Genomic DNA, 16,748 nt, shown 5'->3' on the forward strand with positions numbered 1-16,748 from the left:
ATGTCACAAGATTTTGTTCTCCCAGGTCATCCCTTCTTTGAAATCTGGTCCGCACCAACCATATAAATGTTTTGTGAAAAAGTTATTATAAATACCGTCTTCAGTTTGTTTTGTTGGTTAATCAGCCACGAAGTGGAGTAGGCTTAGACTAGGCCTATTTGTAAAGAACAATAAACAAACTTTTTTAAAAGTAGCCTAGGTCTATGCCAGAAGAAAAACTTTATTGTTATTTGCAAGTAGGCTAATCTTGCATAGGCTACTTTTTAAAAAAATGCTAGTTTTCTTGTTGACGAAGCATCAGAGTGGATATAAATGCAATGTCGGGTTTTGTTATAACTTTGAAAGTTTGTCAACGGATATATGAACAAGCTTACTCAGTCAATGGCTTCCACACGCTTAACGTCTTGTTTCTATGGAAACCAGTGTGAACATGTCAGCGCAAATCATAAAGCCGAAACACGCCAGACATGAAAACACGCCCACCCGCTATATGCTAAATGCTAGGCAAGCTCAGTGTGAACCCCGCAAAAGGCAAAATTTAAAGTTTGCCTATAAATGAGAAGTGCAAAAGCACTCGGCGATTAAATGTTATGGCACATGCCGCGTTGAAACTGAACATAACTGAGAATTGCTATTTAAGTTCAGGTGCGTTGGTCTTGCCAGTGAAAGTTTTATCTACACAACAGAGTACGCTGCCCCGGATGCAGGTGAAGAGAGTTCAACTACGGCTGCTTCATCTGATCTTTGATTCCCACACAAAAAACTGGGCCCGCATAGGACAATGAGACTCTTGAAAATTCAGACAATACGATACGAAGAAAAACAATTAGACGAAAGCTGTTATGGACATCTGGTGACTTTTGAGATTAAAAATGTACATTCGGTCAAAATTGAACGAAAACTCAACATCTGTTCTGTGTAGTTATTTCTATAATAGAAAAGTGTGAATTTTAAACTAATAAACACTGTCTAACTGCTGAGTCAGTACACATGCCATAAGTCAAATAAGATGCAAGCAATCACATCTATTTTGATATTGAAATCTGCATACTAAATGTCAAGGCGCATGGAAGAGCACCGTAAGTGAATCCCAGTCAACAAATTAGACCTTTTTCACATTGATTGATCTACAGACATTGAATCAATGCAAAAAAGAAGTGATTTGTTGGCTCGGATGGTACCAGCACCTTCTCGTCACAAGCTGGTAACCGAGCGACAAAAATAACAACCGTTTTCAACATGTCAACGTCACATAAACGAAAACGTGATGGGCTATACACATTGGAAGTAAAGTATAACAGAACATCTTAACTAGCAAAATCCGTCCATTTTATATTGACTCCACTCGACTTGGACGAAAAAAATGCTTTAGTCTTAAATTTGAGTTTGTTTTGAATTAAATGCATTCGTAAAGAACTTCGTTTCATACCACGTGCGATACAGTAAAATTGTGTTTCGATAAAACAAAACCCACTTTAAACAGCTCTAGTCTACTGTTTACCCAGGAAGCCACAATACTGGATTGATTCACGACGCTATTCAAAACGGAGAAAGATTCTAGATCACAAACTGAACCTTTCAACGTAACTGGTGATTGAATTCGACAAAAAAAAATGTTTCATTGGGAGACCGATATTAATAACTTTGAAAATCCCCGACTTAAGATGACGATAATTTTGAAGTTTCATAAAAAATATAATGACCATATCTAACACAAAAAGCTTACCTCAGCTAGAAAAATTGAACTTTTTACATCAGTTTCAACGTCTGCAAAGTTGAATTAATGCAGAAAGCGCGGATAGCCGGGGCAAGCATCCAGTCAATATTTGACGTAAAATTTAAACAAATGAATAAAAAAATAAACAATTCAAACTTGTACTTTTAGCTGCTAACACAGCCGCTAGAATGTGACAATGCAACAGCACTGAATTTAAGATGTGTCTCAATTTTTTTTTTCAAACTTGATAGCGATCAACAAAACGGTACCAGTCTAGAGTAGACACAATGTGCAAAGCTATGATAAGTAACGTTATAATATACAAGTTAGTAACAATGCAAAGCCGTCTTAACAAGATAATTGTATTTACACGGCTCTTGAAATTAAAATATCTTTTCGAATCATACAGCACTACACTCTCGCATGTAGCCTAAATACGTTCTGGTTATAGCAAGATAAAATATGGCATATATGTCTTTTTCATGTTCAACATTTTAATCACAAGTATAATTCGTTATATAAGCTGCTGAAGGGTTTACACAAAACAAATGTTGTTGGAAACGAAATGCAAGCATCTATCAAAGAAATCGCGTAGGGTGCAAGCGATTTTTAGGACAGCAAATTTACATGTTGTACAGTTCAAAAAATTTTTTCGCTTCAAGCCGCACGTCCATGATATGAGTGATAAATTCTCAATCGGGATGTTGCTATGTAGCAGTCTGTGGGTTGACTAAACGTCACTTGACGTCGTCGTTACGTGCTGGCATTGATATGATTGCTAATATGATCAGATCCAATTTATTTTCAGAAACTATAATTTAAAAGGAGTACGAGAGGCTAACTGATTAACAATTTGCTAGGGTTCTTTTGAAATCCTGCAAGAAGTAATGGTTTAAAGGCTCAACCAATCCTTTCTTGCTCTCGTAAATCAAACGTACTGAGCCAGGATAGCATCGACTTGACATAAAGGATAAGTGAAAGAAAGAAAAACTAACCAAGTCAAAAAAATCAAACCTTTTTCACGTTGATTTAATGGTTGCAGGCCTTCAGAAAAGCTACAACGCAAAAAGATCTATTTTGCAGATTTGGTTAGAAGCACGTGGTAACAATATAGGACAAAAAATGGTCAAATTTTCGACTTTGAACCAATGACCCAGACAGCAAAATCCGTAAGTTTTACATTGATTCAATGTCTGCAATCGCAGATCTTGCTGTCTGGGGAATTGACAATAAAATTGAATGTTCTTGAGCAAACAATGATGAAATTACTCACAGAAAATCACAGGTTACAGCGGACCTAAGAAGTGACAAGTTCGCACAGTTGAACAAAACTCCGGCATTAAAATGTATTTAATACTATGTCGGGTTAACGTTAGAAAACGTAGAATCACTGAAACAGGGGTCAATATTTCTGAATATACAATTCATAAGTCTGTTTCAACAACGATTCTACACGAAACATCAATATAAGTCTTCTTTGCGTTGATTCAACGTGTGAAGACGGAAAATCAAGTAAGGATTGATTTTTCAAACTGGAAAACTGTGATAATACTTTCTGCAGAAACCAAGCGGTCCATTAGATTGAACTGAAGCGAAAACATCCAACCTCAGACCAGGTGAACTGAGCCAACTAATCAGTCTTGCCACATTGGTTTAATGCTTACAGACGTTAAATTAATGTAAAAATAACTGATTTGCTTATTGGGAACAGGTATATGAGGCTTATCAAGACTAGATAACTTTCCAACAATCACAGAAAAGAAAATGCCACGTCAGGCCAGACCGACACAAAATAAAACAGTAACTCGTTGCGTCACCCTACGTTGTTGGCCAAAACGATGAGTCAGCGTTACAAAGCAATTGCTGTTTTGAGGTCAATGGAGCATTGGCGTTTTTTATAATGCTAGATGTGACGTCACATATCGCAGTTCGTAAACCAAGGTCAAGAACCACAGCGCGCAGCCTATGAACAAACTTACTGTTTTGCTCTTCGCTGTGGTTTCGTTCTGTAGCGACACTTCTCACATTAACATGGCGATGGGTTTTTGATGAATCCTCCAGCAGCAAAACAAATTTTTAGCCTGAGAAATGTAGATGCCAGACAACGAAACCAGTCGTTTTACGAAGGTTTAATGGCTGCCGATGTTGAATCATAGTAAAGTCTTCTGATTTTTGTTACCTAAGCACTTTAGTAACATGGTGCAACCGATATTCGAACAAACGACAATAGTAAACAGTCGTAAACAAAACAATTTGCGACATTTCATAATGACAGTAACGCTTGTCGCAAGAGTTCTTTCGTTTGTTTTAATTTAACATCAAAGAACATTGAAAACCTGAAATTTTGTGGAAAGTAAAACGAAAGCTTCAGCATGTTCATTTTGTGAACACTATTTCAATAAAAATGAACATCCTAGAACAGCGTCTCAACCAAGGGAGCTAGAATCAATTTCAAAGAGTGCTGAGAAGTGTTAAATACATGGCAGTTTAGGTCATAGTCAACCATCAATCAACATCACAACAACATGCACAGAAGCAGTCAGATTTCAACGATAGTTGCTGCGTGCAAGGTTATCCAGATCTAAAGGTTAAGAAATGCTGTTCTAGAAGAATTGGATATTTTAGAACGACTGTAAGGTTTCGAAAGTGTGAATAAATCAGGTGCTTGCTTTATGTCAGTTCACATTCAGTTGCAATGTCACTATCCGACATGGAAATAACATGCTTTTTGTATTTATTTCTCAAACAAAAAGTGTCGCACTGACTCAGATATCTTCAAAGCCGATACTCATTGAGTAAACAATAAACGTATTCAGGCAAATATACGCTGCAACTACTTCAAAAGAGGAATTTGACTATTCATTCCTCTTTCCATTTAATGATGATTGTCACCGCCGTTTCGGTTTCAATTCTTCGAAAAGATTTCAACATTTTAGCTCTGGGTTGTTCTCGGTGTCCATGTGAAAACGTTCCCATCATAAAATGTGGTTTCCCAATCCGAATCTCAAAGCAGTGCTTGAAAATTATTGTTTTTCTACCAGAGTAATGCAATGCGACGTCAAACCAACATCAGAAATATCGTTGAGTCTGTGATGAGAAAAACTAACCTAAGTGGTGAGCACGCTGCCACGCTGTGTGAGGCCTTCAAATCGTTTGTAGGTGTAATTGATGAAGACCCAGTCTTTAGCCTCGTCCACTTGATCTGAAAGATAGTGTAGATATCTTTAACACTGTAACAACGTTAACGCAAGCAGCTCTATGCAACGCCAACAAGAAAATTAAAAACATTCAACAAAGAATTTGAATAATCAACAATGCTTTCCAGTTTTAACCTCTGATCTGAATAAGCCGTAGCGCCCTTTGTTTTGCAGTCAGCAAAAGTTGCCCATTTTAGGGTTGTGAAAATGTCAATTGCTACTTGCCAGGCTGCAACGCCAACCAGCATGCCGGCCTCCCACTTGTGCGGCACACTCGCTGCACAGTGCACATGAAGAATCTGCTCGACCCGAAGTGTATGAATGGTGTTGTGCAACGTGTTTTTTTTTATAATTCAGAGGGAAAATCTAGAGCACGTTTTTTAATCTTTTACTGATAACAATGTACACTTATTCCTTGGTAGTAATATCACTGTTAATACACCAGGGGCACTGGGGCAGCCTATATCGGTTCAGACCTCTTGCAATGAAGCATCTGTGTACATTAGCATACGCATTATGCAAGGGGTTTTGATGTTCAATGTTATTTCTTCTGGTGTGACTTTGAAGTAGAGGTAGGTGGTGAATAAATAAATAAAAAGTTGGCAAGGATGAAGGAAAGCAAATAGGTTAAAAATCCCTGTTGGAAATGCAACATCAAAGTTAATTTAAATGCATCAGGAAGTTATGAACATAGTTAAGCGGTGAGCCGTAACACAGTCATCGCTCATTCAGATAAAACTGAAGAAACGGTGAGTGGTGGGAATATTATTTTACCTAGTTTTAAATCTGATTCGGGAAATTCATCAAAGTTTGAGGTGTCCGTCATGCTACGTACAGCTACGGAAATGGCAGCAGGGCGGTCTCGTATGTGCTCCCAATCCACACCCCTGGAAAGAATATAACAATCATACATTTACATCAACAAGAAAATACGGTGGCATTTTAATTAAAAATCTAGAAATATCGATGATGAAGATGTCTCCAGTAGCCCATAAAATAATTTTTTGAAACAAGTTTCTTGGTCACAGTCAAACTATTCACAACGGAAATCAATACGAAACAAAATCAATACAAACAATCTTGAATCGAAACGAGATGACCATTTTTTTTCCTTTTACTGGAACAGTCGTCTGAACCATTGGAAAATGTTTGATATGCGAGTAAAGTTTATAGCGAAAACAACTAGATTTTGTTTGATCCAATTCCTCCACAAAAAGACTCTGTTCAATAAAAACTGACACTTTTATCAAAGCCATACCAGGCTGTGCTGAACTGGGGCTGGGTATGTGACATACAACTAGAAAGGCGGTAGAAAGCCTGGTGCGATTAAGGTTTTAGCAATACGTATAGTCGTATACTGGAATAGTCGTATATGGTGAAACAGGCTGTTGAATAGAGGTTTTAGAAAGTATTAACTATATTAATGTAATGCATATCTTCAATACATATAGCACTGAAGAATGAAGACAGTATAGTTTTTGAAACGTTTGTTTGCTGAACATGAGATTAGTATCTACATTTTGGGCTCTTTATATTTTGATAAAACTAACCAGACGTTCCAACTATTTTGCTCCTAAAATTAATTTTTTTTTTTTTAAATTTCGGACGATGATTAACGCTCAAAATACGTTACTTGAAGAATGTGTGAGATTTTAAGGTGTTCACATCCGGAATCCCCAAGCGCTTGTCAGGATCAGTGCAGAGCGAGAGGATGAGATTTCGGGCAATGTCAGAAATCGGAACTTCATCAGGAAAGACAAGAGTGGTTCTCCAGTTCATCACCTTCTTGTAAGTCTCTTGTGGACTTTCGGAGCAGAACGGAGGATAACCTGAACAATGAACATAAAGAGCATCCAACAAACGATTTCGATAACCTTAACTTCCATAAGAATCCTATTTCAATTACTTCATGAGATTTAGTGCAGTTTGTATACTTCTTACAATCATATAAAATGCTCGTTTCAAAAAAAATAAATTTGGATTTAAGTTATGGGATTGAATTTAGTAATGAATTTATTTTAATTAGTAGTGCGCATTTTGTTCACTAATTCTAAATTGAAACTTGTACTTTCGTTGAGAGGCAGTGACTAATCGTTAGCACTTCAACAGCAAAAAGTCCCAACTTGATCCAGTGTTAACGAAAAAGTATCTGAATAAGGACTTTTCATATTAACACTTATCTTTTTATTGTTTTTGAAAAAAACTAGCGACATCATGACACTACTATATTAGCAAGGCACTTACATCTCTATAAAGCAGAATGAACAAATACCAAAGAAAACAAGTGAACTAGAAGCATGCAAAAATACAGCGCTCTTGGTAAAAGCCAAAGTTTTCTATGAGACAACTCAAGGAATTCACTGGCGCTCCATCAACATAACTAGCTCATTGATTGTGCAACGCTAGCACAGAACGATCGCATATGTCGGGAGTTGAACCAGGTTTGCATAATTGGAAATCCAACGCCTTATCCGTTGCGCCATCCCACCGCAACGATCGCCATCCCGTATGAACCACAAAATCCGTCCTTTTGTCATCTAATCAACGTCTGCTCACATTTAATCAATCCAAAAAGGACATATTTCTACCCAGGTTGGCTAACAGTTTTCTACTTCACGAGTTCTCGTCAGAGATGATACAACACTCACAACGTCACAAAAGATAGTAAAAACGGCACAAGAAAATCTTTACCTATGAGGCACTCATACATGATGACACCAAGCGACCACCAATCACAAGTGAGCGTGTAACCGGATTGTTGGAAAACTTCAGGAGCAATGTAGTCTGGTGTGCCCACAGTGGAATAAGCCAACTGCCTTCGTTTGCTTTTCCATGTCTCAGCCTTTCGTCTTGAGTCGTTCGCAGTTAGTGGTCTTGTCGCTACATAATTAAAGCAAAAGAATAAAAAATTCTCTCAAGGAGTTGATTTATAAAAAAACAAACATAATTATGTTACTAATGCCAGATCCAAATTCGTTGAATATTTCGATCTCTTTCAAAGAAGGCTAAATGGTAAAAGTAAGCGCTTTTGTTAAGAAAATGCTATGGAGAATAAAGAAATTATCAAAGTGAATATTAACAAAGGCTTGAATGATGTGGATTCTACACTTGTATTAGCTAGTGATTCGTAACATTTGCCAATATGATAAGTACAACCATATGTTGGCAGCTATTTGCCACTAGCATTGTTGTCAGAGTCGGCTGACGATATGCAAAACTACATCAGTGATATCGTTTCCGTTTTTTCATCAACTACAAAATGTTTATAATGTAATATTTCAAAGCTGAAAGGTTCTCACAAAAATCAATGGGTTGAGCTTGAGACAAATCCCTGTAATAGTCTGTCTTGTGGGCTTTCTTCAAACCAGTGCACAGTCCGAAATCCGAAAGCTTTAGATGGCCTTTGGCATCAATCAGCAAATTGTCAGGTTTAATGTCGCGGTGAATAAAACCCAGTTCGTGAATTGAATTGATCGCCAGCACTGACTCAGCCATGTAAAACTGGGTCTGCTCTTCAGTCAAGGTGTCTTTATTCATCAACAGCGTCATCATGTCGCCTGCAAAGTGAGGTTTTAGTTTTGGAGTTATGAACTGCATTACCCAAACAAAAAATTAGCCGTTTTTTACATTGGTTTAACGTCTGCAGACGTTGAATCAATGTAAAAAAACGACTGAATTTCTGTCTGTTTACCAATGTCAAAACCCAAAACGCTTTACAATGATCTAACTTCAAACGCAACAAACTATGAAGTGGATGCCAAGCAGTTGAAATCAATTTTAACCAATTTTAAACATTTGTAGGCGTTAAATCAATGTACAAAAACTGATTTGCTGGCTGGGAAAGTACTAGTATGATTCTTTGGGTACAGCGTAAAAAGCAAGTAAAATTAAAAAAAAAAACAGTAAAATTAAAAAAAAAATCGTGCGAAACACAACGTCTGAGGTTCCAGATCGGTCTAAACATAAAACTATATTTGAAAATTACCTCCAGGTAAAAATTCCATGATCAAATAAAGGTTATAGTTGTCTTGAAAAGAATAGAACATTTTAACGACCCATGGGTTCTCAGCTTCGACCAGAATGTCGCGTTCAGCACGCACATGAGCGACCTGAAATGATTCTCAATTTAAAACACTGGTTCTTAACCTTTTCACTTGTTGGCACTTCCTTGCAATCACCAACAAGTTTTGCAACCCCTCATAGTGTGGCTGAAATGAAAAGCTCACTTACCATTCAGGATGTTGGCAACCAAACAGTAAACAATAATAGTTTCTAACATTTCATGACTAACGCTATTGGCTCCGTATCTACGCACTCCCTGGGAGAGGTCTCGCACCCCTGGTTTTACATGTTACTTAAACAAAAAGTTACAGCGTTGTAACTTCTCAAACAGCAAGACAATGTAAATAACGATTAATTTTCTGCCTGGGTTATAACACGAAGTTTATGCTTATGCTGTCCCATGAAAGAATCACCTGTGAGTGCAGCTGGAATTAAATCCTGTACATATATACTTTTTAAAACATTTGGTTTAGCGGAACCACTGCTGCTAAAAGTTAAATTCATTGTAAATGTTCGGCCAGTTCTGCCGTGATTTGGCAGAACCTAATATCCGCCATTTTCAAGTTTTCGAGATAAACGACTTTTTGTGTTTATAGCTGTAAAATTACCAAGGTAAAACACTCGAAGTTGACTTTTGTGAGGCTGGAACGGACAACCAAACAAAGTTTTTAAGAATGAAATTTGAGTCAGGTTTTTGTTTGTTTATTAAAACAGGGCGTATATTTGGTTTTGCCAGATAACTAGTTATAAAACATGTATTAGGTTTGTATGATAAAACCTAATATATACTCTCGATGTTGACTTTAGCCGCCTTATTGGCTTATTTAATGTTATGCGTTTGTATGATAAAGCCTAATATATATAAGCTAAATGTTGGCTTTGACCACACTATGTTGGCTTTGTAAGCCTAAATCAAACCTAAAGTAGCGGTAAGCCTCTGGATTTCTCCCAGAACTGTGTAGCCTATTATTTCGTCACTGTAATCTGTAGATAACTTTGCTGATATCACAGAAGCTTGCTAGGTGAAAGGCTATCGCCGACTTAAAATCAGTTGCAGCTGGTAGCCTACTTGATAACCATGCCTTCATTTAAGGCTACAGTACTACATTGGCTACACAGCATCTGGTAGGCTAGGCTACGGTTGATTAGAAATGACCAAACACACTGAGTAGCGTACTGCCGGGCCTCTGCTTTAAAATACTAATAATCGTATGCAAGCTAAGTTATTTAGCGTACCGTAAAGTCAACTAAGCCATCAGTAGGCCACAAAAAATCAAATTGATCGACGAGACGTAAATGATACGGCATTTAATGAAAAGAAAAGCTAGTGTGTTCGGACAGACATTTTTAGGCTAGCCTACATAATTAAGCATACTTAGTGCTTGACAACATTTTATCACAATCAACTTTATCAAACGCCTTTAAATCCGCTTCATGCAACTCAAGAGATGTAAGATGTGGTGAAGTAGCCTGTTGCACGGCTGCTGAAATTTTACCTGTCACGTGATGATATCCTGTTACGTGATTGGAGTAGATGAATATGTTAGGTTTCAGAAATTATTCTTGCACAGATTAAAATATGTTAGGTTTTGCACACCAATTATCTCGAAAACCATACTACATTGGGGCACAAATTTTTGTGAGGAGATGCACGAAGTCTTTAAACGTAGAAAAATGCAAAAAAGTCGTTTTTGGCAAAATGGCGGATATAAGATTTACCAAAATCACGGCAGAGTTTCTCTAGTCGTATGAAATTTTATGTCTCATGGTTAAAACAATTGAATCCAATCTTTTTGCACAAACTTTAAGTACGGTACGGTACGTTATTTAGAGACTTGTTAAAATACAGTCGTATAGTCTTGATGGTTGCTTAAAAGCAGATATACGGAAATCAAACAATGCATCGACACATTGCAGTAAGTCTGCCACAATTATTAACAAAATTATACATAAAAATAAGCCATCCACATAACCAAGCGTTCAAGATGGTCTGAGAGAGAGAGAGAGAGAGATATTGTTTATTTGCCTTTCTAATACGACTCGATATAAAGAAACACAATTACATACAAATCAAAATATGGCAATAGAAAGGTCTGGCAGCACCGAACAACCTTGCGGTTAACCAGTCAAGGTGCTGCCTGTCATCAGTCATCTTACATTGCAGCATCAGACATTATAACTGTATCAATAAAATATAATGATGGATGGAACAGTAGCTTCGAAATCGAATTGTATATATAAGGTTTTGTAGAATATTGAATCAAGACCAGCTGGGAAAACATGAGCATATAATGAATCATATCGTTTAAGAACACAAATACGAGGTTACATGAGATAAAATAATTTAACTGAACGATTTTAACGATTTAATAAGAACTTAACAAGGTAATTTTATAAAGTTTTTTAAACAAAGCTAGGTGTTTGCTTTTAATACATTCATCCAATTCACTCCACAATTTAGTACCCCGATGTGTCAGAAGATTGTGTGCCACGGATTTGTTTATTTGTGGAAGAAAATACTTCATTTTATTTAGTTGTCGAGTGTTGTGCGAGTGAATATTATCAAGTTTTATAAAACGATCTTGCAATACAGGCGGTAGATTATTATTGGAAACTTTATGCATAAATTTTGCAATTTCGAGTTTGTAAATATCTTCACGTTGTAAAATATTCAAAGATTTGTATAAGCTAGTGACGTGACTGAATTTTGTACTTCTAGTGATTGCGCGAATAATATTATTGTGTCTTACGTCAACTTCCTTGATTAGTGTTTTACCTGCAGTACCCCATATAGTAATACCGTATTGAACACGACTATATACTAGACTATAATATAACATAAGCAATGTTTCCTCTAACACATAGTTACGAAGGCGATAAAAAATTCCGGAATATCGAGCCAACTGCAGCGACAAATGTTTAATGTGTGAGGACCAGGTTAGATTTTCATCGACATGGATTCCCAGGTACTTAACTGTTTTCATTCTTTCTATCACTGTTTGGTTTATACACAACCTGAAATTAGTTTCAACAGTACGCTTAGGTACTTTGTTTATTAAAATGTAGCTTGTTTTAGAGTAGTTTAAAGAGAGTTTGTTTCTTCGTAGCCAAGCATCAATTTTTTGTAGTTCAGTCTGATGATGACTGATTAATTTTTAAAACACCTGAGCGCGGTCAAAGAAGTTTTCAAAACGAATTTTATTTGGTCGAAATCGGACATGTTTAAAAGAAACTTAGTCCGAGACCAAACCATGACGACGAAAGAAATCTGATGGAATTGTTTTTCTGTTTCGCATACCTTCAATTTAGTAAGCCTTGGAAAAATATTATCACGCACTTTACATTTTTCTGTGTTTTGAAATCTTTGTGTGCTTCAAGCACACGGCAATAGGAACTCAGGGCTACTTAGATTTCAAAATCAAACTATGACAAAAATTGTGTTTAAACAACCAACATTATTTTGAAATGTTTTGTTTTATTTAGGCCCAGTGAAATGCGGACATTTTTAAGGCTTGCTATTTTTTAGCTTCGGTAAATATCACATTCGGTAAATATCGGTAAATATCACTCGTACGATGTAAGTTACTCCAAGCATGCCATTTGTTTGCTTTACTGGCCATGTAGATGTGGCGTGATAAAGTCTTAAAAACCAGTTACTTTGTCACTCCGGTTTACTATTGTTGTGCGCTTTCAGTTACGTTGGTTTTAGGTAGTTAACTCTCCACCTGCGTTCTTTTAAATTACGTTTAGGCTTTTTGCCTTATTCCAACTACAGTAGACCTCGGTTAATCCGGATTCGATTTGACCGACGATTCCATCCGGATTAGGCGAAGATCCGGATTAACCGATGACGGTTCTATCAAGCCTGACGTTACCTAGATAGAAGGGTATCGGTAAAAATCACCGAAATTGAACGCATTAGTGTGGTCATCTGTCAATTCCGAGACGCGCGATCACCATATTAGCGATAGAATTCTTTTGAAATGCAGTATGCATGTAAAACGAATGTATTTGTAGACTCTGCGTCTTACGCAAGAACACACTGGCAAAAGTTATGTCTTCAGACATGCGTGTCGGAATAATCTGTAGTCACTCAAAACTTTTGAAAACAGTTACGGAAGACGAGTTTCTTTGGAAAACTTACAAAAATCAAACAAAGTCTTCTATTGGAAAAACATCACCGACATACCGCCGAAAATTCCACCGACATCTTTTCAAGTTACAGTGCGAGTTTGAGCATTTGCGCACGAATTTTGCGTTAGGAGGGATTACTGTTCATGAAAAGAAGAAATCCGCAATAATTTATTGCGTTGCATTAACGGAACAATAGATAAAAAATTTCTTGCAATAAGCCACGTTACGTTTTAGCATAAAATGGCAAAATTGTCGGGAAAATCCGGATAAAACGATAGAGAAAGCGCAACTTTTGTCCGGAATAGGCGAAGATACGGATTAAATAATCCGGATAATCCAAAGCCGTTTCTCAAGAAAAAGATTACAAATCATTTGTACTTCCAGTTTCATCCGGATTAGGCGAAGATCCGGATTAACCGAATCCGGATTAACCGAGTTCTACTGTATTTCCATTTTCATTGATGACACTTAATCAGCGTTATCAGTGCATCACTTGCACTTTACATTAGGTTACGCGTTTTAGCAGTAGCACGACCCAGACAGAAAATTAGTCGTTTTTTTACATTGATTTGACGTCTGCAGAGGTTGAATCAACGTAAATAAGGTCTGATTTGCTGTCTGGGGATTGACCTAAGTTGTATGACTCTGATTTTATGAGGCAAAGCATGGCAATTATAATGTAAGAGACACAGTATTTATGTCCCAGTTTGCCGAGATTTGCAATCATTGAACAACATAATCTTGATAATTCATGAAATACATATAAGAAAAACACAAGACACAATAGAAATAAATGTAACGCCTAGTAGTTGATTTGTTTGTCTACATATACAGTGAAGCAAAAGTTGAATTCCCAATTTAAGTTTTATTGTCTTTTCAAATTTTATGATTGAGTTTCAGTGGAAACAAACAACATTGGAGTGACTCTGTTCTGGATATTATCTTTTGTGGCACAACAAAGTAAACTATTAAAGCACTAACTTAACATTGCTGAGAGTAAAAATCAAGGGGATTGCTAGTAACAGTCCAGTAATTGGATGAACCAACCTGCTCTTTGTCCATCATGTCTTTCTTACGCAACATCTTCATGGCATAAATATGACCTGTATCCTTTTTTTGAGCAAGTCGCACCTGAAAAAAATATTTTTGTTAAAGAGAGTATTGGTGTAAACAAAGTCACTTTGATTTAGCTGGTCTTGTGTGTTGATGATTCTAATGCTCTTACATTGTAGATCTAGACTATGTAGATTTACAACTGTAATAACTAGTTTTATATCAAGTTGTTATATACAAAAAGCAGTTTTAAAAATACATACTTCTCCAAATGCTCCTCTTCCAATTATTTTCAGCATGTCGAAGTCACTCAGACCTAATCTTGTTCGTTTTAATCGAAGAAATTCAGTTTCTTTTTGTGCGTGAATTTGCCTCTTTTTTTCTCTCTGTAAATATCATCAATACAGAATGTCAAAGTGAAAGACAGTGTCAACCAGTGCTTTTTAGCATTTTTGAGAGCCTTAAATTTCTTCAATGGACTCTCCAAACTTGTTTGTGTACAGCAAATAAATTTGGCCTCTGTCATATAAACCATAACAGAGCACGACTAGTGTACATGCCAGGTAGGTGACCACATAATGGGTTTGCACAATTGAGTTAGTTGCTGCCTCATTGTGATGTTGGGTGATTAAAATACTAATATCATTTTATTGATATATGTTTATGCCTAACAACAATACGTATGCTCAAAGTTATTGTCATTAATTCTCTGTTTTTCAGCTTGGTAGGTCATTGCTTTCCACACAAAAGTTAGTTATAAACAATTCTAAATAACACAAAAGGTGTAATGCATGAAATGTACTCATCAATATGTTGCAATCACAAAAGTGAAAAAAGAGGCAGAACCTCCATCACTGACACTAGGGTGGGTTGGAGTTAGTTATGTTGCATGAGCCCCTGCACCTTCAAGCCATAGACAAGTCAAGTCCAAAACACTTTTCTTTCTTGATCTGCTAAATTATGTTTTGGAGCGTCTCAACGTACTGTCAGTGTCACTGCTGCTTCAAAAACAACACACACAAAACCAACAGTCAACACTGCTGCTTCAGTTTAACTTGTTACATTCTCATACAATAGGTAATTTCATTACATACATATTCCAAATGAAATTCAGAACAATACACATTCAGATCTCATTGTAATAGCTTGTTCCTTGATTGAAAAAATTCTCCGAAATTCTACGGATCAACAATTCTAATATTGAGCTGGTTAGATTTACTAATAAATGCCACAAGCCTTGCTCTGCTATCTTGCATGTTTTCTGAGACTGCTGTATGATACTCTTTGCTTATCGACCTGTAACACATTTACTTTTCATTGACTGGCAGACGTAATCTCACTCTTTTTGCATAATGGAGCAGTAGCAGCGAGTAGATACATTGAAAGCAGCAAATGCTCATAACCAAAACAATTTATTTCTAAATACCTGTTCTTCAGTTACACCTTCTTGTGTCATCGTTCGTTCCAGTGCTTGAATTCTCCCTTCTCTCTCAATATGTTGATTGACAAGATTAGAATAAAAGGTTTCAATGGTCACTTTTGCTTTCTTCACCTTTTGCATGGTGTGACTGCTGAGTGATGGATCGGCATATGATCGTTCACTCATGGCTGTGAAGGCCATGCTAGTGGTGGAAACCACTGAAATATATATGATACAATATTTCCAATTTGTTGTGATAATTTTATGAAAAAATGAGATGGACAATCAATTATATATTTCCCTTCAGTCTATCCTGTGCATAAAACAATTAATTTTGTAACAAAAGCTGCAGCAAATTTTTATTGATTTGTAACTTCAACGTAGGTGTGGTTATCCTTGCTCAAAAAACAAATCAAACCTCTAGGATTGTGATTAAAAACCAGTTTAGTATGAGTACATATGGCAAGGATTTCAAACACACAGCTCAAGATTAACTTCATGTGGCCAGCAATGCACTTTGACTTGTCAAATACCATTTTATTAGGCTATTACCCTTTTCAGTGGCTAATCTTTTTATTATCTTTACCATATTTAAAGTGGTGGTGGGATGGCGCAGCAAATAAGGCACTCACTTTTCCATTCATGCTCTTTTTATGAAACTATTCAAGCAGGACTGAAAGTGAGTGATTTGCTAATTAAAAGCTTTTGGGTAAGGATTTAAAAAGTATTTTCATTGTCGAATATCTCGACAATTAAAGCCAATTCAAAAAACTAAGAATATTTTCGAAATCAGGAGACCTGAAATACTCCAAAATGACTCTCACCTTGTGTGTCAATTTTTTTTGTAGGCCTGTGTTATTTATCACACTATGCAATAGTCTTGCATCTTTTTGGATCATCGGTGAAGTCATAAAAAAATTTCATGAAAAGTTTAGTAATGAAGTTATGTTTTGGAGAATGAAAAAAGCATAGTATATAACCACAATGTTGATCCAAAAAATTGAGAAATAATAATGATGTCATATTAAGTCCACTACGACAACATACAAGCACAATTAAAATGTGATGCAATAGTTGCAAGCAGTAAAAATATAACCAATGAGTTACCAGTGTAACTTGCCAAAAAAAAAAAGAAGTTTTACAGTGTTAAAGCTAGATCCTGCAG

General features: G+C 36.5%; 1 protein-coding gene across 1 annotated transcript; it reads right to left on the reverse strand.

Annotated features, from left to right (window-relative positions):
• Nucleotides 1-781: 781 nt before the first annotated feature.
• Nucleotides 782-15,889, reverse strand: LOC145776602 (serine/threonine-protein kinase 38-like). Its single transcript, XM_082587832.1, has 9 exons — nucleotides 15,590-15,889; nucleotides 14,427-14,549; nucleotides 14,158-14,241; nucleotides 8,900-9,023; nucleotides 8,214-8,471; nucleotides 7,606-7,794; nucleotides 6,548-6,743; nucleotides 5,689-5,801; nucleotides 782-4,919 (listed from the first exon to the last, which is right to left on the reverse strand). Exons 1-9 carry the CDS (start codon nucleotides 15,782-15,784, stop codon nucleotides 4,825-4,827), a joined length of 1,377 nt encoding a protein of 458 aa, XP_082443958.1. The 5' UTR covers nucleotides 15,785-15,889; the 3' UTR covers nucleotides 782-4,824.
• Nucleotides 15,890-16,748: the final 859 nt, after the last annotated feature.

The sequence above is a fragment of the Aplidium turbinatum genome, chromosome 9, assembly GCF_918807975.1.
Source record: "Aplidium turbinatum chromosome 9, kaAplTurb1.1, whole genome shotgun sequence".
Classification (NCBI taxonomy): domain Eukaryota; kingdom Metazoa; phylum Chordata; class Ascidiacea; order Aplousobranchia; family Polyclinidae; genus Aplidium; species Aplidium turbinatum.